Source organism: Ailuropoda melanoleuca, chromosome 13, assembly GCF_002007445.2.
Source record: "Ailuropoda melanoleuca isolate Jingjing chromosome 13, ASM200744v2, whole genome shotgun sequence".
NCBI lineage: Eukaryota > Metazoa > Chordata > Mammalia > Carnivora > Ursidae > Ailuropoda > Ailuropoda melanoleuca.
The window spans coordinates 14,041,656-14,063,204 of NC_048230.1; the positions used below are offsets into that span (position 1 = coordinate 14,041,656).

The following is a 21,549-nucleotide window of genomic DNA, read 5'->3' on the forward strand; positions in this document are numbered from 1 at the left end:
TTCAAGAATGAAGGCAAGATGATGAAAACATATTTAGATAAACACAAAATTGAGAGCATGTGTCACAGCCGATCAGCACTAAGGAAATTCTACAGGGGGTTCTTCAGGCAGAAGGAAACTGTGGTAAATGTATTGACTAATATAGGCTTTGATGAATCAAGAGAACATAATGTAGTTTTTAGGGTAATCACCAACACAATAGAAATAATCCAAAAGAAGGCAGGAAAGGGGGGAAAAAAGAAAGGAAAATAAAGAATACAAAGAGAAAACAAATAAAAAATGGTGGACCCAAATTCAGCCAGTACAATGATTATATGTAAAGGGTCTTAAAAACTTTAATTCAAAGGCAGAAATTGCTAGAATGGATAAAAGAGCAAATTCCTAAAATAGGCTGCCTATAGGAGACGTGTAGGTTGAAAGTAAGTGGATGGGAAAAGATACAACATGCAAACAGGAAATATGAGAAGGCTGGTATGGTTATTTTTAAATATCAGATAAAACAGACTTTAAGACAGAGCATTATAAGGGGTCTGCATCATATGGTGAACAGTTCATCACAGAAGCATATCATTTATAAGTGTTTTTGCGTAATAAGAGCCTCAAAATATATGAAGCAAATATTGACAAAAGGAGAACTAGATAATTCCTCAATATAGTAGGATTTTTTAAAAGATTTATTTATTTATTTTAGAGAGATCACATGCACGTGCGTGGGGGGCGGGCAGAGGGAGAGAATCCTCAAGCAGACTCCTCACTGAGCATGGAGCCCTATCTGCTGACCCATGAGATCATGACCTGAGCCAAAACCAAGAGCTGGATGCTCAACCCACTGAGCCACCCAGGCATCCCTATAGTAGGATATTTTAACATACTATGTAAGTGATTGATGAAATAACAAGACAAAATATTGGTAACAACATAGGAGATCTGAAAAACATAATCAGCCACCTTGATCTAATTGGCATTTATAGAACACTGCAGCCAAAAACTATAGCCTATGCATTATTTTCAAGTGCACATAGTACATTCACCAAGATAGGTCATATACAGGGCCATAAAACAAGTCTCAATAAATTTACAAGAATTAAAATCATACAAAGTGTATTCTCTGAATACAACAGAATTAAATTAGAAATCAGTGACAATTGGGTACCTGGGTGGCACAGTCAGTTAAGTGTCTGACTTTTGGTTTTAGCTCAGGTTGTGATCTCGGGGGTCGTGAGATCGAGCCCTGCGATGACAGGCTCTGCACTCAGTGTGGAGTCTGCTTGAAACTCTCTTTCCCCTCTCCTGCTCATGCTCTTTGTCTCTCTCTCTCTAAGGTGAATAAATACAACTTAAAAAACAAAGAAATAAGTGACAATAAAATACCTAGGAAAACCTCCAATAGCTGGAAATACAATGACATACTTCTAAGTAATTCATAACTCAAAGATAAAATCTCAGGAAAAATTGGAAAATATTGGTAACTGAGTGATAATGAAAATATATCAGTTTGCGAGATGCATTTAATCAATGTTAGCATGAAATGTGTAGCTTTATTTCTTTTTTGGAAGATTTATTTATTTTAGAGAGAGAGAGAGAGAGTGGGGCCAGATGTGGGGCTCGATCTCACAACCCATGAGATCGTAACCCATGAGATTGTGACCTGAGCCAAAACCAAGAGCCAGACACTTAACCAACTGAGCCACCCAGGTGACCTAAAATGTGTAGCTTTAAATGGTAGTATTAGAAAAGAAGTAAGATCTAAAATCAGTGATCTGAAGTTTCGTTATAAGAAACTAGAAAAAAAAAAGAGGAAAGTAAACCCAAAGTAAACATGAGGAAGGAAATGATAAAAATAAGAGTAGAAATCAGGGAAATAGAAAACAGTTGAGAAAATTAACATATAAAACTGGCTCTTTGAAAAGATCAGCAAAATTGACAAACCTCTAGCTAGACGGATCAAGAAAAAAGAGAACCCAAAACATAACTATCAAGAATGAAAAAGAGATTACCACCTTAGAATTTATGGATATTAAAAGGATAACAAGAGAATACTGGGGACAGTCTTACATCAGTGAACACAACTTAAATGGAATAGACACAAGTATTTTGAAAAATACCACTCAACAAAATTTGCACAAGAGCCAGATGAATAGCCCTACATCTATTAAAGAAGTTGAATTGGTTATCAAAGACTTTTCTTAAAGTAGAATCCTCATGAATATAGATGCAAAAATCATTAACAAAATATTAGCAGATTGAGTCCAACAATATTTAAAAAGAATAATACTCCACAACCAAATAGAGTTTGTCTCAGGAATGTAAGGCTTGATTGATTTTCAAATGTTAAACAATGTTACTTGTTATAGTAACAGAATAAAGGAGAAAAACTCTATGATGATTTCAATAGGTGCAGAGAAGGCACTTGACAAAATTCAGCACTTACTCATAGTAAACTCTCAATGAAGTAGGAATAGTAGAAAATTTCTCAAATGATAGATAACATCTCTAAGATAGTATAACAAAGATTATAGTTAATGGTGAATGACTAAACTATGTACGTTGGAGACTGGGAACAAGGCAAGCATACCCACTTTCACCACTCATATTCAGTATTGTACTGGTGGGCCTACCGTTGCAATAGGCAAGAAAAAGGAATAAAAGGCATAAAGATTGAAAAGGAAGAAGTAAAAGTATTTGCAGATGATATGATTACTTACGTAAAAAAAAATCTAGGGAATCTGCAAAGCAACTGCTAGAACCAATACATGAATTTAGCAAGGTTGTAGGACATAAGATTGATAAACAAAAATCAATTGTATTTTTCTAAACTAGCAGCGCACAATTGGAAAATGAAATTAAAAAAAGCAGTAAGACCAAAATCATAAGATACCTAGAAATAAATTGAACAAAATTGAAAACTATAAATTTTGCTGAAAGAAATTAAAGAAGACATAAATGGAAAGATATGCCATATTCATGGATAAGAAGATCCAATTTCCTTAAAGTGACAGTTCTTTCCAAATTGATCCATAAACTCAGTGCAATCCCAATCAAAATTCCAGTGGACTTTTTTTTTTCATTACAAGCTGATTCTAAGATTTAAAAAGAAATGCACAAGCCAGAGAATTACCAAAGCAATCTTCAAGAACAAAAGGCTAGAGGAGATTTTATCTGATTTCAAGACTTACCATAAAGCTACAATAATTAAAATAATTTGATATTGGTGAAAAGAAAAGATAGACATATAGGTGAATGGTACAAAATAATCCAGAAATAGATCCATACATATGTGGTCAATTGATTTTCAACTATGGTGCCAAGGCAATATAGTGGAGAAAGGAAAGTCTTTTCAACAAAAATTAGCATTGACCCATATCTCACACCATAAATAAAAATTAACTTAAAGTGAAATACAGACCTAAATATAAAACCCAAACATATAAAACTTCTTGAAGAAAAATAAGAGGAAAAGCTTTGGAGTGGACCAAGATATCTTAGAACAAAAAAAACAATGATTAATAAAGAAAAAGATTGATATGGGCGCCTGGGTGGCTCAGTCGTTAAGCGTCTGCCTTCGGCTCAGGGCATGATCCTGGCGTTCTGGGATCAAGCCCCACATCAGGCTCCTCCACTGGAAGCCTGCTTCTTCCTCTCCCACTCCCCCTGCTTGTGTTCCCTCTCTCGCTGGCTGTCTCTATCTCTGTCAAATAAATAAATAAAATCTTAAAAAAAAAAAAAAGAAAATGAAAAGAAAGCCATAGTCTAAGAAAATATTGACAACGCATATATCAAACAAAGGACATATTTAGAATGTAGAAAGAACCCTTACAATGCAATTAAAAAATGGGAAGGATATATGAATAGACATTTCACAAAAGATATACAAGTGGCCAATAAGCATGTGAAGAAATGTAACATGTTTAATCATTAGGGAAGTCAGATTAAAACTATAATGAGATATCACTACACACCCATTAGAATGGCTAAAATTTTTAAAGAAAAAAACATGACTATCCTAAGTGTTGATGAGGCAGCTAGAACTCTTCATACATTGCTAATGGGAATTAAAAAATAGTGTAACCATTTTTGGAAACCATTTGGCATTTTCTTAAGAATTAAGTTAAAGATACACGTCTCACAAATTACGAATTACATACAAATTACTGTGTATCCATACAACAACAGAATACTTCTCAGCAATAAAAAGGTACACATTATTGTTATATACAAATCATTATGTTGATGTGGTCTTTGGGGAATATACATTTCTTTTCTTCACTCTCTTTTTTAAGATTTTGTTTTTTAAAGTAATCTCTGTACACGATGTGGGTCTCAAACTCACAACCTGAGATCAAGGGGCAGATGCTCTACAGACTGAGCCAGACAGGGACTTCTGAAATACACATTTCTTTGGAGCAATCCAGTTTTTGTTGCCTACTTTTTGCTAGAGTGTATCTAAAAGGCCTGAGGATTACTTCAGAGTCTGAACAGTCACACATTTTAGCAGGCCAGGTTTGTTACTTAACTGGAATTTCAATTCTTTAAAAAAAAGAAAAAAGACTACTGCTTTGTTTGCCATTGGTCATTCCAGATGTGAATTATAACAGGGATCTCATTTAGGTAGTTTTTAAACCTGACAAGTCTGGTATTTTATTTACTGTCTATACTTTGCCCATCCTTTTCATTCAACCTAATGGAACCTATATTGAGATCATCTAAAAGAATGGGTTTCATTGGAAAGATAGCATCCTTAATCTGATCTTTGCCAGAGATCTCTCTCTCATTGCCTATCTGTAGTACTTGAGAAAAGCTTGAGGATATCTTACCGTTATTTCAAGTTGGAATAATGAAACAATTGGGTGCATAATCCAAATTACTGAAGTCTAGACAATAGGTTACCAACCACAGGCAGAGAAATATTCCCTTCCATCTCTGCTTGTACTCTGGCTACCTCTACAAGTTCATCTCTTGTTTTAGGGCTTTGCTGAATATGTCAAGAAAGAGCTAGCACACTGTGAATTTTTGTCAGCCTTTCCCCCTGTGGTTACATGCTCACTTGGCATGTGGTCTGCCTTCCAGGGTATCACAGCAACAATTTTATCAAATGTTTTGATATGGATTACAAAGATCATCAGCGTTCTAGCCTACTGTATCTTAATTATTTGCTGTCTGACTACTGAACCAATACCACGTATTTTAATTTGAATAATAGCAGCACTTCACTTTTAGATTCCAAATTCCGTATTAGTCCACATATAAGTTAGGCTACTGTAACAAACAAAACAAAAAACCAGTAGCTTAAACAGTTTAGAAGCTTGTTCTTCTCAGTCTGAAAATAAGCTGTCGAGAGCCGATGTGGCACTCTCTCTGGTAGCCCTTCAGGTACTGCGTGGTTAAAAACAGCTCACCACTCTATCAGTATGTCAGCCAGCAGCCTGCTATAAATACCCTTTCCTTTTATGAGCATAATCATCGCTTATGCTCACACCAGTTTGACTAGAACTTAGTCACATGGGCAAACTGGCTGCAGGGGAGCTTGGAAATGTCGTCTTTAGCTGGGGACCACTTGCCCATTTAAACACCACCACGATTTGAAAGGAGAATAAATATTAGGAGACAACTAGAAGTCTGTTGTATGGACCAAGAAAATATTTACAACAAGATATAAAGTATCATATTCATAATACATAAAAGCTTCTACAAACCAATAAGAAAAAGGCAACCCAATAAAAGTAAATAAAATACTAATGATGTGCAGGTCAGAAGAAATACAATGAGCAATATGCATAGGGTTGAGCCCCTCAGAGAAATCAGCAGAGAAATGCAAATTTAATCAACCAAAATATATTTTTTTGCCAGTTTGATTGGCAAAACTTAAACTGTCACTACAAGGTTTGATAAAAGTTTAGGAAAAAAGGAAACTTTTCTATAATGTAACTGGAATGTAAATTTGGAGGGCAATTAGTCATTATCTGTAAATAATTAAAACTCCTGTGTGCTTTGACTTAGGAATTCCACTCTTAAGTATCTCTCCTATAGAGTTCACTATTGTGTCATTTATGATAGCAAAAAATTGGAAAAAGCATAAATGCCTGACAAGAGGGACCTAGATATGAAAAATTAACGTAATGAAATACTGTGCAACCATTTAAGAATATAAAGTAGCTTGATAATGTTGTTATTCAGAAAGATAGTAAGTGTTCATAATATGTTAAGTGGGTGAAGCAAGTTGCAGCACAGTATGTCTGGGATAACCTCCTTTCTAGAAAAAAAAGGCATAAATTATATAATTATAGAAAAATAGGGAAGTATATGATAAAACTGATTCATGTAACAACGGTTACCTCTGGGAAAGTAGAATTGGAGGTGTAGAGAGGTACTTTTTTACCTTCCAATTTGTGTATGAATATACACAGTGGTGGGATTATGGGAAATTTTCACTCCCTTTTTGTGTTTTTCTAGATTTTTTAAATTGAATAAAAAAATATTAAAGAGTGTTTAAATATTTAAAAGTGTTCTTATGGTATAAGTATAAAAGCATTAAGATAATAAGAATGGGCAATTTAAAGAATATTTTGAAAAAATATTTATATTCCAGTTGTTATTTTTTTTATAAAGATTTATTTATTTGAGAGAGAGAGCATGCAGTGGGGAGGGGCAGAGGGAGAGAGAAACATAAGCAGACTTTATGCTGAGCGCGGAGCCTGATGTAGGGCTTGATTTCATGACCCTGAGCCGAAACCAAGAGTCAGACGCTAAACCGACTGCACCACCAGTCGCCCCTATATCCTAGTTATTAACCTGACTTTTGAGGTTTAGATATGATTGACTCGAGCTAAACTCATCCCACACCTAAAATGCTTTTCCAAGATTTTGTAGAATTTCTAGGGCTTACAGTGGCGTTTAAAGTTTCTGTTTGTGTAATTCCAGTTCATCCATTTCTCACCTCTAACAACTCTTCTCTCCTGTCTGCTCCATGCTGTAACCAGATGTAGAACTTAGCCTCGTCCTTTGATTTCTACCCTCCCCCAAGCATTTACATTAGGCATTTGTATGCGTTCAACAATTTTCCGAAGGAGAGGTAGAAAGGGTTTGCATTTAGAATACTGCCAATAATTTTATTTTATTTTATTTTTTTTTAAAGATTTTATTTATTTATTTGATAGAGATAGAGATAGCCAGCGAGAGAGGGAACACAGCGAGAGAGGAAGAAGCAGGCTCACAGCAGAGGAGCCTGATGCGGGGCTCGATCCCATAACGCCGGGATCACGCCCTGAGCCGAAGGCAGACGCTTAACCGCTGTGCCACCCAGGCGCCCCAGAATACTGCCAATAATTTTAAATGGAATGTTATCCATCTTTCTTTTTATGTTTTCACTTTTTAAAAAGATTTTATTTATTTGGGGTAGAGAGAGCGAGCAAGTTGGGTAAGGAGCAGAGGGAGATGGACAAGCAAACTCCACCCTGAGCTTGGAGTCCAAGGAGTCTCATGACCCTGAGATCATGACCTGAGCTGAAATTAAGAGTCAGATGCTTAACTGACCGTGTCACCCAGGCACCCCTCCACCTTTCTTTTTAAAAGGCCTTCAGGGGCACCTGGGTGGCACAGCGGTTAAGCGTCTGCCTTCGGCTCAGGGCGTGATCCCAGCGTTGTGGGATCGAGCCCCACATCAGGCTCCTCCGCTATGAGCCTGCTTCTTCCTCTCCCACTCCCCCTGCTTGTGTTCCCTCTCTCGCTGGCTGTCTCTCTCTGTCAAATAAATAAATAAAATCTTTAAAAAAAAATAAAAAATCCTTGGAAAAAAGCAATCTTTTTAAAAAAATTGTGGTAAAATATACATACCCTACAGTTTACCGTCCTAACCATTTCTAAGTGTATACTTCAGTGGCATTAAGTACATTCACGCTGCCGCTCCCATCACTACCATCCATCTCTAGAGCTCTTTTCGTTTTGCAAAACTGAAACTCTGTACTCGTTAAACAATAACTCCCTATTCCTCCTCACCCCCCAGCCACTGGAAACCACTATTCTACTTTCTGTCTCTCTGAGCAATCTTTTAATTAGCCACCAAAAGATAAGTTTTAAACATATGAGGAGTCAAACCACCCCTCAGGTTTCTTTTAACAAGTATTTACTGAACAACTGCCTTCGGCTTGGACCATGCTTGGCACGACAGGGACACACGAGTAGTGTCCCCTACAGTTCTATTCTTCTGGAACCAAGAATCGTGTCTATCTTACTAAGATGCCATTTCATGTCTTGTTATTATGCTCTGACATTTAAAACCGAGGAATGTTTGGTTATGAATTTTACTTCTTGTAGCCATTTTCTGCTTCCCCTGTCTTTTTGTCTGGTCATTTTGAATTAATAGGAAAATATACATTTTTGGATAAAATTCACAAAACATAAAATTAACCATTTTAAAGTGCAGAGTTCAATGGCATTTAGTATAGTAACAATACTGTGCAACCTTTACCTCTATCTAGTTCCCAAACATTTTCATCACTCCAAAGGAAAACCCCATATTCCTTAAGCAGTTATTTTCATTGCCTCTTCCCCTACGCCCTTGGCAGCCACCAATCTGTGTTCTGTCTCTATGGATTTACCTCTTCTGGGATATTTCATATAAATGAAATCATGCAATATGTGACCTTTTGTGTCTGGATTATTTTACTTAGCATAATGTTTTCAAGGTTCATCCAAATTGTAGCATTTGTATCAGAACTTTCTTTTTATGGTGAAATAATATTATATCATATGTATATGCCACAATTCATTTATCTGTTCATCTGCTTATGGACATTTGGGCTGTTTCTACCTTTTGGCTATTGTGAATAGTGCTGCTGTGAACATATGTGTACAGGTATTTGAGTATCTGATTACAGGTCTTCTGGGTATATACCTAGGCGTGGAATTGCTGGGTCGTATGGTAATTCTGTGTTTAACTATTGGCCAAACTATTTTCCATTAACAGCCACACCATTTTATATTGCCTACAGCAATGTACAAGGGTTCCTGTTTTTCCATATCCTCATTAACACTTGTTATTTTCCACTTTTCATTATTGTTACAGCCATTATTTTTATTATTGTTATATCCATCCTAGTAGGTGTGAAGTGTTTTCTCATTGTGGTTTTGATTGCATTTTCCTAATGATTAATGATGTTGAACATCTCTTCATATGCTTCTTGGCCATTTGTATATCTTCTTTGGGGAAAAGATGATTTTTTTACAACTATTATAACAATATTCTATTTGATGAAATCTTCTGTTCTGTTTAAATCTCTATTGTTTATAGCCCTAGTGAGTGCTACAAGTTAGTAAATTGTGGCCTGTGAACCAAATCTAGCACATTGCCTGTTTTTTTATATGGCCTGCAAGCTAAGCATGGCTTTTACGTTTTAAATGGCTGGAAGAAAACCAAAAGAAAAATATTTCATGTCACATAAAAATGATATGAAATTCCAATTTCAGTGTCTGTAATAAATAAAGTTTAATTGGAACACACAGCCACACCCATTCATTTATGTATTGTCTGTGACTGCTTTCACATTACAACAGCAGAGTTGAGCAGTTGTAATCGAGGCCATAGGGCCCACAAAGCCAAAGATATTTACTGTCTGGCTCTTTACAGAACAAGTTTGCCCCCTCGGTGGCTTATTCTGTTGAGGTTGCTATAACAGAAACACTATAGAGTAGCTAGCTTATGAACAACAGAATTTATTCCTCACGGTTCTGGAGGCTTGGAAGCCCAAGATCAAGGCACAGTAAATTCAGTGTCTGGTGGGAGCCTGCTCCCTGGTTCATATACGACCATCTTCATGCTGTCTCTCACAGGGCTGAAGGGATGAGGGAGCTCTCTGGGATCTCTTACAGGGGCACTAATATCATTCATAAAGTTCCACTTCATGACCTATTGACCTCCCCAAGTTCCCGCTTTCTAACACCATCACATTGGGGTTAGGTTTCAGCCTATGAATTTCAGGTAGATAAACATTTAGTCTATTGCACCTGGATTAGAAAGTTTTGTTCTTAGCTTCTGATTCTCGATGAGCAGAGAAGCTCTCTTGCTTAAGAGAGTAAGGAGGTACTTGTGAGGAGGCCTCAAAGTCGGCCAGTGTTCAGTTTAGTTCTCATAATGACCAAATGTTTTTTATTTTGATATTAAACTCCAAGATTAAAGTAGTAATGATAGGAACCAAATGTAAAATTCCTAAAGTATCACTTAAATTTCAACTGTCACTATCGTTAGAAGTATCTCCCCTCAATAAAGTTTCAACTTTCACAATACATTATTTATGATAAAAATAAAGAAATTTCATGAACTCACCTCTAAAGACTGCTTTGCCTCCAAATTCTGAAGTACTATGATTCTAACATTGACTGTTGAAATGTCTTTGTGTTGCTCAATATCTCATTGAAGAGGGGCATCCTGTATTCCAGAATTTCTCAGTGCCCTTCTGTAACTGAATTATTTTGAAAATGTGTCTGCCCTGCTTAAGTAGGAGCATCTTCTCACATTTCAAGCTTTCTTTGAATTTTTTTTTCAAATAAGAGACTTCAAGTTGATGAAGTATCCAGATTGTATTGACGTTAATAGATGTGTGTGTTGTTAGAAAGAGATTGTCAATCACAGTCATTGCTGTGCTGTGTGTAGGCTTTTTGAGCACATGTTAACTTAAGGAAATACGTTTGGGATCAAAAATACCAGGGGTAAAGAAAATTAGATTCAGTCATGTTTCACCAATTTCTGTAATGATATCACCCTAAACAGGATATAGCCAAATATAAATTTTATGGTAAAAGCTATACTCCTGTTTTGATGGGATATTTACTTTCTGGTTAAGGGAAAGTGAATGTTTACAAGCAAAGTTCAATTCATTCCTAAAGAAAGGACTTCCCATTTTGTAGCTATTGGATTATGGATGAGACTTCATTAAGATAATAATCCCTAAACCCTAGAGGGTGCTCTCGGTAGGAATTAACATTCCCAAACAAGTAGATGCAGTGCTCTTGTCCCTCAAGGCCTTTCAGCTCTCCAACCAACTGAGCTCCTGTAATCCCCAAATACTTACCTTCTCTGATGAGTACTCAAGCTTCTCTTCTAAATGAAGTCATATAAACCTCTAGTAGCACCAGGCTAGTCTATGTCTTTTTGTATTTTTATTGGTCTCTATACTCCTAACTCCTTGACTGGCAGCTTTGTTAATGAAGGAAGCTCCCTTTAACAAAATTACTATGTTTAGGTGCTAGTTATTAGAAGCTGTGTGCCAAATGCTAATTTAAAGCCCACTCCTTAAGGTTAAGAGGAGCCCACTCCTTTACATAACTCATTCTGAGGCTGTTATAGAGCCATACAGACTATTGCTTTTTTAAACATGCCTGTCTTTGATGTGTTCTTTTCCATCATTTGAACCTATCAATGTGATAAAGTCTTTTTTTTTTTTTAAGATTTTATTCATTTATTTGACAGAGCGAGACAGCGAGAGAGGGAACACAAGCAAGGGGAGTGTGAGAGGGAGAAGCAGGCTTTCCGCCGAGCAGGGAGCCTGATGCGGGGCTCGATCCCAGGACCCTGGGATCATGACCTGAGCCGAAGGCAGACGCTTAACAGCTGAGCCACCCAGGCGCCCCCAATATGATAAAGTCTTAATAAGCATGATACCAGTGATATTTGTTCACTGGGGAAAAAAAAAAAAGAGGGCTTATCGGTGCTATTCTTCAGTCTGCCTGCCCATGTGAAATCTCTAGTGGCTTTACTAGCCTTTACCTTTAATATGGTCTATTACCATATGGCCTGTTCTTCTGATATGGAGCTGAGGTGTTTAGAGAATGTTCAAAATTAGGTGTTATTCCTACATCTTTTGGTCAGCTGTTAGATATCCCGACGCCTAGGTAGCACCCCACACCAATTAAATCAGAATGTTGGCGGTAGGAGCCCTAGGCCTCAGTATTTTTTAAAAGATCCCCAGGTGATTCCAATGTGGCACAAGGTTGAGAAAACACTGGCTTTACTTGTTAACCATATAGGTTAGAGTAGAGGTTCTTGCTCCTGGTATCAATTTACTCCTCAGGATTAATTAAATGACCTTAAAATAATGCATTTTAACTACTTGAAAAAAAGATGTTACATAAATAAAAGACAGTGCGGTTTTTTGTAATTATATAGAATGTAAAGAAGCACTGTTTTGTGGCAAATTATACATAACACAAAATTTCGCACGTTAACCATTTTCTACAGTTCGGTGGATTGAAGTACATTCACATTGTTGCACTACTGTCACCACCATCCATCTCCAGAACTTTCTTCATCTTCCTAAACTGAAACTGTGTCCATTATCAGTAACTCCCATAATCGCCTGCAGCCCGTGGCAGCTACCATGCCGCTTTCTCTCTCTGTAAATTTGACTGCTTTGGGTACTCGTGTAAGTGGAATTATACAGTATTTGTCTTTTTGTGACTGACTTATTTCAATTAGCATAATGTCTTCAAGGCTCAACCATGTTGTAGCATGTGCCAGAATTTCCTAATTTTTTAAGGCTAACTAATATTCCACTGTATGTATGTACCACGTTTTGTTTATCCATTCATCTGTCCTCGGGCACTTAGACTGCTTCCATCTTTTGGCCATTGTGAATAATGCTGCTATGATCATGGATGTACAAGAAGTGAATTTTAAGTGATAAATTAGATGCTCATCTGGATAAATTGCTCTTTTTTTAAAGATTTTATTTATTTGAGATTTATTTTATTTATTTATTCAAGAGTGAGAGAGAGAGAGAGAGAGTGAGAGAAAGCACCAGCAGGGGGCAGTGGGGGAGAGGGACAAGCAGACTCTCTGCTGAGCGGGGATGCGGGGCTCGATTCCAGGACCCTGGGATCATAACCTGAGCCAAAGGCAGAGCCACCCAGGCGCCCCCAAATCACTTGTTCTTTATGGATAGGTTGTAGTGTAGTTCACCAGATGAGTTCACCTGTCCCTAGTGTCTGATCTCCCTTTTACAAAGTATGGCAAAAATTAGTTACTATTCCATATGCTTTCTACATTTTCTCAAATATGGTGGTAGGATTATTTTACTGAATCAGCTCTCTTGCCCACTCTGTCAGTCAATCCCACAGAAGCTACGTTCTAGAAATATAATGATAAAAATCTGTGTCTAGAATTAAATAAAGGACTCATGCTATATAGTTTAGTTTAATTCCCAGGCGCTACCACAGCAAAATTATAAGCTTCAAAACAAACCTGAAAGGGTTCCCTGGTCTAGAAGTTATAAACCAGAAGTACGTATATTGCTCTAGAAGTTGTAAACTAATTAGCTTGAGTCTAGAAGCCACATTAGGATCTTTTTACTTCTGCCTGTGTTACTCAGGCCCTTTAGCTCTACTTCTTTTTTTTTTTTTTTAAGATTTTATTTATTTATTCGACAGAGATAGAGACAGCCAGCCTCGAGAGAGGGAACACAAGCAGGGGGAGTGGGAGAGGAAGAAGCAGGCTCATAGCGGAAGAGCCCGATGTGGGGCTCGATCCCCTAACGCCAGGATCACGCCCTGAGCCGAAGGCAGACGCTTAACCGCTGTGCCACCCAGGCGCCCCTAGCTCTACTTGTATACATGGTCTTAGTTTTTTGTATTACAAAATCTAGTACCTGAGAGGGAGAGAGAAACCCAAGCCGACTCTGCGCTGAGCTCAGAGCTGGAGGCGGAGCCCTGAGGTCACGATCCAGAGATCACAACTTGAGCGAAACTAAGAGTCAGATGCTTAACCGACTGCGCCACCTAGGCGCCCCTAGTTCTTTCCATTCTTGGTGAACCAACCCTCTTTGTCTCTTGACTTCCATGAAGGGTATGTGTCTTTTTTACAGACAGTTCAGATAGGTGTTTCTACAAGAGAGCAGCTGTGTTGTCAGTAAGTGGGAATTTTATGGAGTCAATCAACTTTGGAAAAATAGTGACTACTTATTTTAACATTGTATTTCTGAAGGCATGACTTTTTTATATTCCCATAAGCCACCCACCCACTCATTGTTATAGTATCAAAGAAATAAATTTTCATTTGTGTATGTATATTTCACTTTGATCCCTTTGACACTTTTCCTTAAATTTTCACTGATAATAAAAGGCAGTTGAAATGAAAAGAGGCTCAGTCACATCACTGAAAAGATATAAACTGTACACTTTGTTGGTCTCATTGGGTTAGCAACCGGGCTGCATCTGTGTTCTTCAGAGGTACAGGAATGACCAAAAACTGAGAATCTGATGAGATAATAAAATTTTAGATCCAATTCTACATTTAAACATGAGCAACTTGTTGTTCTTGTCTGAAGACTTATCTATCGAACTCTACAGTCCGAGAAACTAATAGTGAGTAAACAAACCTTTCTTTCTTTCTAGATCTTCATCTGCTGGTGGACGTGGCCTGCAAGCAGGAGCACTTTCCAAAGGAGGAAGAATTAAAAGAGTGAGGAATGGATGACAAATGTGACATTGTGCACTAGCTGTAGCTGGAGGCAGACTAGCCTTGCACATGACACACTGTTGGGATTTTTTCAGTTCTGTTAAGGAAAAAAAAGTATTTTTGTTTTGTTAATTGAGAATTTTGTTAATTGAGAATTGGGACTTTGGTATTTACTACAGCTGTTCAGTTCAGATTATTTACCTTGACAAACTACTAAACATCAAGCAGCCATTTTTTTTTTTTTTTTTTTTTTGCTGCCCAGATCCCTTTCAAATGAAAAGTCCTGGCCTTCTGTTACAGTCAAGAAGCATCTAAAAACTGCTGCATCTATGTACTGGAGAATAATCTGTGTGTGTGTGCTGATTTGCTGTCTTGACACTCTCAAACTGTAGTCAGCACAACTCCAGTGGGGAGTTCAGTCTATCTGTTTCAAGTCACAGTGTGATCCTTTTAGAGAAGATTGTGTGAGAAACAAAGGCATGTGAGGTCACCAAGATCACAGGTCTAAATGGGTCAGGAATTACAGGGAAGAAACTCTGAGAAAGAGCTAATTTTCTAAGTGATTAACCAGGAAATGCTGTTACTTCCTAACCCAGCATTCTGTTTCAAAAGCAAGGCATCCGGACTTGGACCATCCATCACACTTAACAGCCCCTGATTCTTTTATGTTAATGGGAGCATTCTTCTATTTTCATATCTTTCTTTAATTTTAATGATACATTATCATAAATGGTAAGAAGGTTTTGTTATATATCACTTATTTAAATATCTTCTAAAGAAAAGTATTTAACTTGTTTATTATATTTATAAATGCTGGTAGATTTAAAAGTTTTAAAACCTTATATTTCTATTAACATTGCAGGATAGAAGGATAAAGGATGCGTGTGTAAGATATTTATTTTGAAGGGGAAAATGTGTGAACAAAAACATCAGGAGATTTAACGTTTTTCTTGCTTTAGCTTTTTATATTCAGTATGTATAAATTCTCATCCATATGAGACATTGTGTGCCAATTTTGGGAAAAACTGATTAGTAGTCATTTAACAGAAGCTGTACCTCTGACATTTTTAATAATTTATGTCAGGTTTAAGCTTCTGAAAGAATTTTGGATTGTGGGATAGACCATAACATTTTTATTTTATCCCCTCTGTAGGATTCCAAATTCAAATAGGATTGTGGGACCAGTTTTTAGGAGAGGCATCTTGGGTGTCCGCTTTCTGTGGTTGATCCCCTCACTTGCTCATCCAATGACAGCAAGGAACTTTCTGGTTTTAAAGTCTTTTAAACCGGCTAGAACTTTCTTATTGAATTCTGTTTCAGTTGGCCTAATAAGAATTGCAGGAACAAAAGGAAAGCCTAGGAATATGAAACTAATTAAAAAGAAAAGGCACTTAGTGATATGACATAAATACTATGCCACTCTTCGTGGGTGTAACAATTCATTTCTTAAATTGCATTGTGCCTTCCCAATGATGTCAAACCATAGAAATGTTACAGAGATAGTTTTTTGGAAACTGCAGTGACTCAGTTTAGATATGAAAGTAGGTTCTGAAAAGTGACCTGTTTGGTCCATCCGATTAGAATAGTTGATGTCCATGTGGTGGACATTTATTCATCTTTATTAGCAAGGTTTAAAAGATGAACAAATTATCAAGCCTCCTCCATCTTTTGGCCAGACTGTGTATTTTGGCAGAGTATGTGAAGAGGAGACCCAATTTCCAAATGAAGGAACTTTGCCTTTTCTCTGTCATGTTGAGAAGCTGATAAACTGTGTAGGTGACATTCCTTCCCTTAATACGCCTTTTTAACTTCATATATGTTGAGAGAAATAATATCTTTTGAGGAACGTGTGTCAAGCAGAAACCTTGGCATGGATTTGGTTTCATTGGTTTTAAGGCTTAATTAATGAAATACCTTTATCAGCTTTCCAAACTTTTTTATATATGAATACAACAGACTAAGGAGCTGGATCTCCTGCTGTACTCACATGCCTGCTACCTATCAACTAAAGCTATCATCACTGACTTGGGGAAAATGGCAAAAGATCAAATAAAATCTTTGTGTGAATTAGCCAGTAGGGTCGGACACATACTAACAAGGTTTCTGACTAGCACCTCAGTATTTCAGCACCTTAAGCACGATAAACTTCAATCAGTCAACAATAAAGTGAGTGTTTCAACTGGACTTGTCTTACTTGTCTGTACTGTTTTATTGGTGATCAATAGAAATCTCAGTCGTCATGACTATTATTAATAATAGCAAAATTTAAAAGAGAAAGTATTCTGTTTTTTCAGAGAATCTAACTGTAAAAAAAGTGTCAGCGTGGTTTGTTTTTTTTTTTTCATTTGCAATTGAACAGAGATTGAATTTTTAAAATGCCATTAGGGATAAAGACAGTTCCTGGACATGTTTATAGAAACCTGTTTTTTAAGTAAAAGGATGAATAGTCTTCAGTAACTTTAGTCAGTCCAGATGTGGAAATAGATCCTGAAGGATGGTCATTCTCATGGGTAAGATTAGGTAGCAGGTGTTAGTGAGATGGATGGGCCTTTCATTACCACAGTAATGACATCTTTATGACGTCTCTGTGGAAGCTGTGGTATATCAACCCCTGAGGGATAAGCCAGAGAATAATTTCTCTTGCTTGTCAATTCTGGTGACCTAGTAAGCACAGTATGTCAGTGAGATAAACTACATAGCGCTGTTTGGTTCGATCCTGAGTATCTCATGGGATGCCCAGGTTCATGATGCATATTATCATCATTCCTAGATCTTGGAGTTTCTCAAGCGAGAGCAACCACATCTATACTTTTTTCCTTCCTTCAACTAAGTGTGTATATTAACTCTTAGGTTTGTTTAGTTCTCTTAACTCCTTTGCAAGTTTCAAGCAAGAACAGCTGAGGCAAGTCCATAGGTAGGTCACTTTTTGTTTACAGATGTTTCTGCATCTATCAAATATACGGTAATGTATATTTTGCATTATTTATGTATACTATTACACAATATACATAAAATAAAATAAAAAAATATAAAACCATAGAAGATTTAGAAAAATTCTTTTGAAAAGAGCTGTAAAGGTCTATACTTGCATTATGTTCTTACGGTCCAACCAATAAAGAAAACGTGCTAAATTAAGAATTTATTTTAGAGCTTATTTCTCTGCTTTATGTCAGTTATTAGGCCTAAAATGCTAAAACTATTCCCATAAACCTTCTTTAGGGGAAAGATGCTCAAGGTGGAGAAAGCACTCATACTTTTTTGCTTTCAGAGGCATTATGTCAGTTAAGTTTTATAACCAACCTACAACGCAATTATTGTTATCCACATTTTACAAATGATCAATTTGTATACTCTCATTTGTACAATTAAAACACTTTTTAATCTTCTATGCTTCTGACCACAATTAAAATTTAAGTGTAAAAACAACTTAAGTGTAGGGGCGCCTGTGTGGCACAGCGGTTAAGGGTCTGCCTTCAGCTCGGCGTGATCCCGGCGTTCTGGGATCGAGCCCCACATCAGGCTCCTCCGCTATGAGCCTGCTTCTTCCTCTCCCGCTCCCCCTGCTTGTGTTCCCTCTCTCGCTGGCTGTCTCTATCTCTGCCGAATAAATAAATAAAATCTTTAAAAAAAAATTTAAGTGTACACTTCAATAGTGTTAACCACGTTCACACTGTTGTACATTTGTACAGTTTGGCGGTATTGGCGATAGGTCAAAAATAAAATGTCTGGACACAGTCAAATATAATCTGGTAAATTTGAAAATTCAAATTTTAGAAACATTAAATATTAGAAATTTTTGCATTCTAATGACAAGGTAACTAAAAGGGTTATAGTTCATGATTGTGGTAGTTAGCCAAAAATTGGTTTTCCTTTTACCTCCATGCTTCTCATGAAGCATATATATTTTACCCCTTTGCTTATATTTACGACATAGACTTACTTGCAATCTTACATTGAGGGCACAGGTGTGATCTATAATATTTCACTCTCCAAAGATGTGAGAAGAAAACAGCAGGTTCCAGACCTCTGGTGTCACCCTGATCTAAAAGCTCCATACAGGCACAGTTTAGAAAAGAGCTACTGAATTTAAATAAGCAAAAGCTGAAGAAAAACTATGTGTAAAATGGACAGGGTTCTTGCCGGGGTAGCAGACATGAGACAGCAATAAGGACCACAGCACTGGATCACTATTCTAGCATCATGCTGTTTATAGACACTAAAACCCGAGAAGAGCAGAAACCCTTCCGAATTTACATTTGCAAAAAAATCTCGTGTCTGCTCTTTCATGTTCTGGGTTTTCATTATTTTATTCTCTTTCTTTCATCATACCACCACATATGTTCTCTTGGGTGCAGAAGCTGCTTAGATACCTGTTTGAGCGGACTTGATTTACTCGTAGCTTGCTTACCTAGACAAAGTGACTGGGCCTTGAATTGGGTGCAGTTTGGCTGTGGCTCAATAGAGGGAGTAGAGGAGCTGAGAGAGCAGAGAGAGCAGAGAGAGCAGAAGAACGTGTCTGGCTCAGTAAGTGTGCGCGCACTCCAGCCCTAGCCCTAGCAGCTCGCCAGGAGGAGGGGCGGGTCGGGGGTGGGAAAAAAAAAAAAAAAAAAAAAAAAAAAAAAAGGGGTGGGAGGGTGGGGGTGGGGGCCTTTAGCTGCTCCACCCTCACTTTGTGTCAGCAGGTAGAAAGCGTGATTGCAGTCCCAGGGGAGGGAGTCGGAGCTAGAACACCAATTACAAACCACAGGCTTCCTCCTCTAGGGAGTTAATCCAGAATTGTCTTTCTGGAAGGGAAGCACTCGAATCTTTCCGAACTTTCCAAGCCCATCCATGATTCAGAGATACTGCTTTCTCCCTCTGGGATTTTCTGTGTTCCTGGTAGTGAATTGTTGCTGATGTATTTGCTCCTTTGCTCCTTTTCTCTCTCAAGATTTGATCATTTTATATGCTGTTCGGGGAGAAAAAGAACTTTTGTTAGAAAGGAGATTTCAGAAATGATTTTGGATCCTCTATAAGTGCTTTTTAGAGTTCTTGGGAACAGTAGCTCTAAGCCTGGAGTCAATGTTTGCCTTTGACCTGCATGGATTATTTTTTCAGGCTGCGGAATTTCTCGGCACCTACCTGCAGTGTGGGGCCCCTGGTCTGGTTGCAGAGTAAGAAGGTGGAAGAATGAGCTGTACTTGGTTAAGCAGTTGAAACCTTTTTTGAGCAGGACCTATAAAACCATAATTGAATTTGTTTCACCCCCGTGGATTCCGGTGGGCCCGACAGCGCAACAGGTTTGCAGATTTCTTTTGAAATTCTTATTTTTCTCCCTCTGCCTCAGCAAAAGAGAAGTATCTATATAACAGGTTCATGTTCAGTTGCTTGGCTTTTCAGCACTTATTCCGAAGACTTTATAAGATTTTTTTTAATTTGACCTCTGAACACGGCGGGCTTTGTGGTTGAAGTGCATTTATATTTACTTAAGGGTGCACATTTTAATATCTTAGAACTAAGATTTTGTTTGTATAAAGACCCAAATTCTCAGCTGTGCCTAGAAATAGCAGAGATCTACTCTATTCAGGCTTATTTTTACTTTTTCAGGATGTTCTGCTTAGAGCCTGTAGACTAATCACCTCCCTACTCCCCCTATCTTATATTCCCCACCCCCTCAAGGAATTTGAAAACGTGTTAGGAATAGTCCTTTGTTTTACTTAAGAACGTAGAAAATTACAGATTATAAGATCTGGATAATAAAGTAGTTTCCAAAAACATCTCATGGGAAATCCAAGCGCTTGGCATTCTCAAGCAGGAGCATAAAAGCTGGAATCCCTAAGACAGAACGGAAAATAAAGATAGAAATATCGTTTAACCGGGAAAAATAATTGGAAAGCTAACCTTTTCAAATACTCTTCTAATTCTGAAAATTGGAAAAGGCGGTGATACTCAGGATTATCCTGTAATCTGTGAAGACATAAATTAGCATCTAATTTATGGGCAAACTTAGGTAGAACATTAAAAATGATAGTATATTTGACTTCATGAAAAGCATATTATAAATACAATGGGCCTAGAACTTTGGCTACACTAAAATACAGTTTAATGTGGAAACTTTTATGAATACATGTTATAGCATCTTTGGACATCTCTCAAGGTGTGGCCTGAGGTATCGTACCCTTTCCTTCTCTATTAAAAAAAAAAAAACACACATTTTTCCCCCTGTGATCTTTAGTCTTTTGCCATTTACAAACTTTGTGGCTTAAAACGGACCAACTCTTCATTTTCCGAGCTGGCGTTTTTCACTCTCACCTTCGACGCATGGCCTTCGTTACTTACTTTGCCTTGTTTTGTTCATTAACATCGGGTTTAGTGGCTCAGCAACTTGACGCATATGGAAGACCAGCACCAAGTGAACTGACATAATAAAGATTCAGGATGTGACATTCCACCTCAAGCAAAGTTGGAAATTCCAAAGAGAAGTGGTGAGATCTTTCCTAATCACAGTGAAGATGGGAGAAAATGACAGACCTGCAGCAGAAGTGGGCTGAAAACACCGTCTGCCCTGCCAGAGCAGGAGTGCCACCTGTTCTTGGGAATATACTCATTTAAAGAAAGGAAGGGCCAACACTACGACTTGGCTTTCAGAAACTGAAGCATCAGTTCTCTTTCCCTCCATTTGTCTGGCTCTGAGAAGCTGCATCTGGAGCTGGCTGGTGGAAGCAGTATGCATGGCTGGAGCGCGTTGCTGCGGCTGGTAGCATGAGTGGTGGCCACCAGCTGCAGCCGGCTGCCCTCTGGCCCTGGCTGCTGATGGCCACCCTGCAGGCAGGCTTCGGACGCACAGGACTGGTCCCGGCAGCAGCGGTGGAGTCGGAAAGATCCGCGGAGCAGAAAGCTATTATCAAAGTGATCCCCTTGAAAATGGACCCCACAGGAAAACTGAATCTCACTTTGGAAGGTGTTTTTGCTGGTGTTGCTGAAATAACTCCAGCAGAAGGAAAATTAATGCAGGTAAGGATAATTTATTATATTTCACTTCCCATCTGTTCGAACTATGCCTTTCTTCTTTTGTCTCTCAAACCAAATACCATACAAGAGCTTCTGCTGTTTAGTTTTCTGTTTGT

General features: G+C 37.8%; 2 protein-coding genes across 4 annotated transcripts in view; both read left to right on the forward strand.

Annotated features, from left to right (window-relative positions):
* Positions 1-16,627, forward strand: part of HSF5 (heat shock transcription factor 5) — a 42,236-nt gene extending 25,609 nt beyond the window's left edge. The window contains exon 8 of the mRNA XM_034640662.1: positions 14,380-16,627. Coding sequence (XP_034496553.1) covers positions 14,380-14,450 — 71 coding nt within the window. The 3' untranslated portion in view covers positions 14,451-16,627. The remainder of the gene's footprint in view (positions 1-14,379) is intronic.
* Positions 16,628-19,158: 2,531 nt separating this feature from the next.
* RNF43 (ring finger protein 43) overlaps positions 19,159-21,549 on the forward strand; it is a 62,176-nt gene continuing 59,785 nt past the window's right edge. The window contains exons 1-2 of one of the 3 annotated variants that reach the window (XM_011237428.3): positions 19,159-19,722; positions 20,796-21,436. In XM_011237428.3, coding sequence (XP_011235730.2) covers positions 21,185-21,436 — 252 coding nt within the window. In that variant the 5' untranslated portion in view covers positions 19,159-19,722; positions 20,796-21,184. Of the gene's footprint in view, positions 21,437-21,549 lie in introns of all 3 variants that reach the window. The other 2 variants (XM_002929397.4, XM_034640212.1) reach the window with 2 other exon arrangements.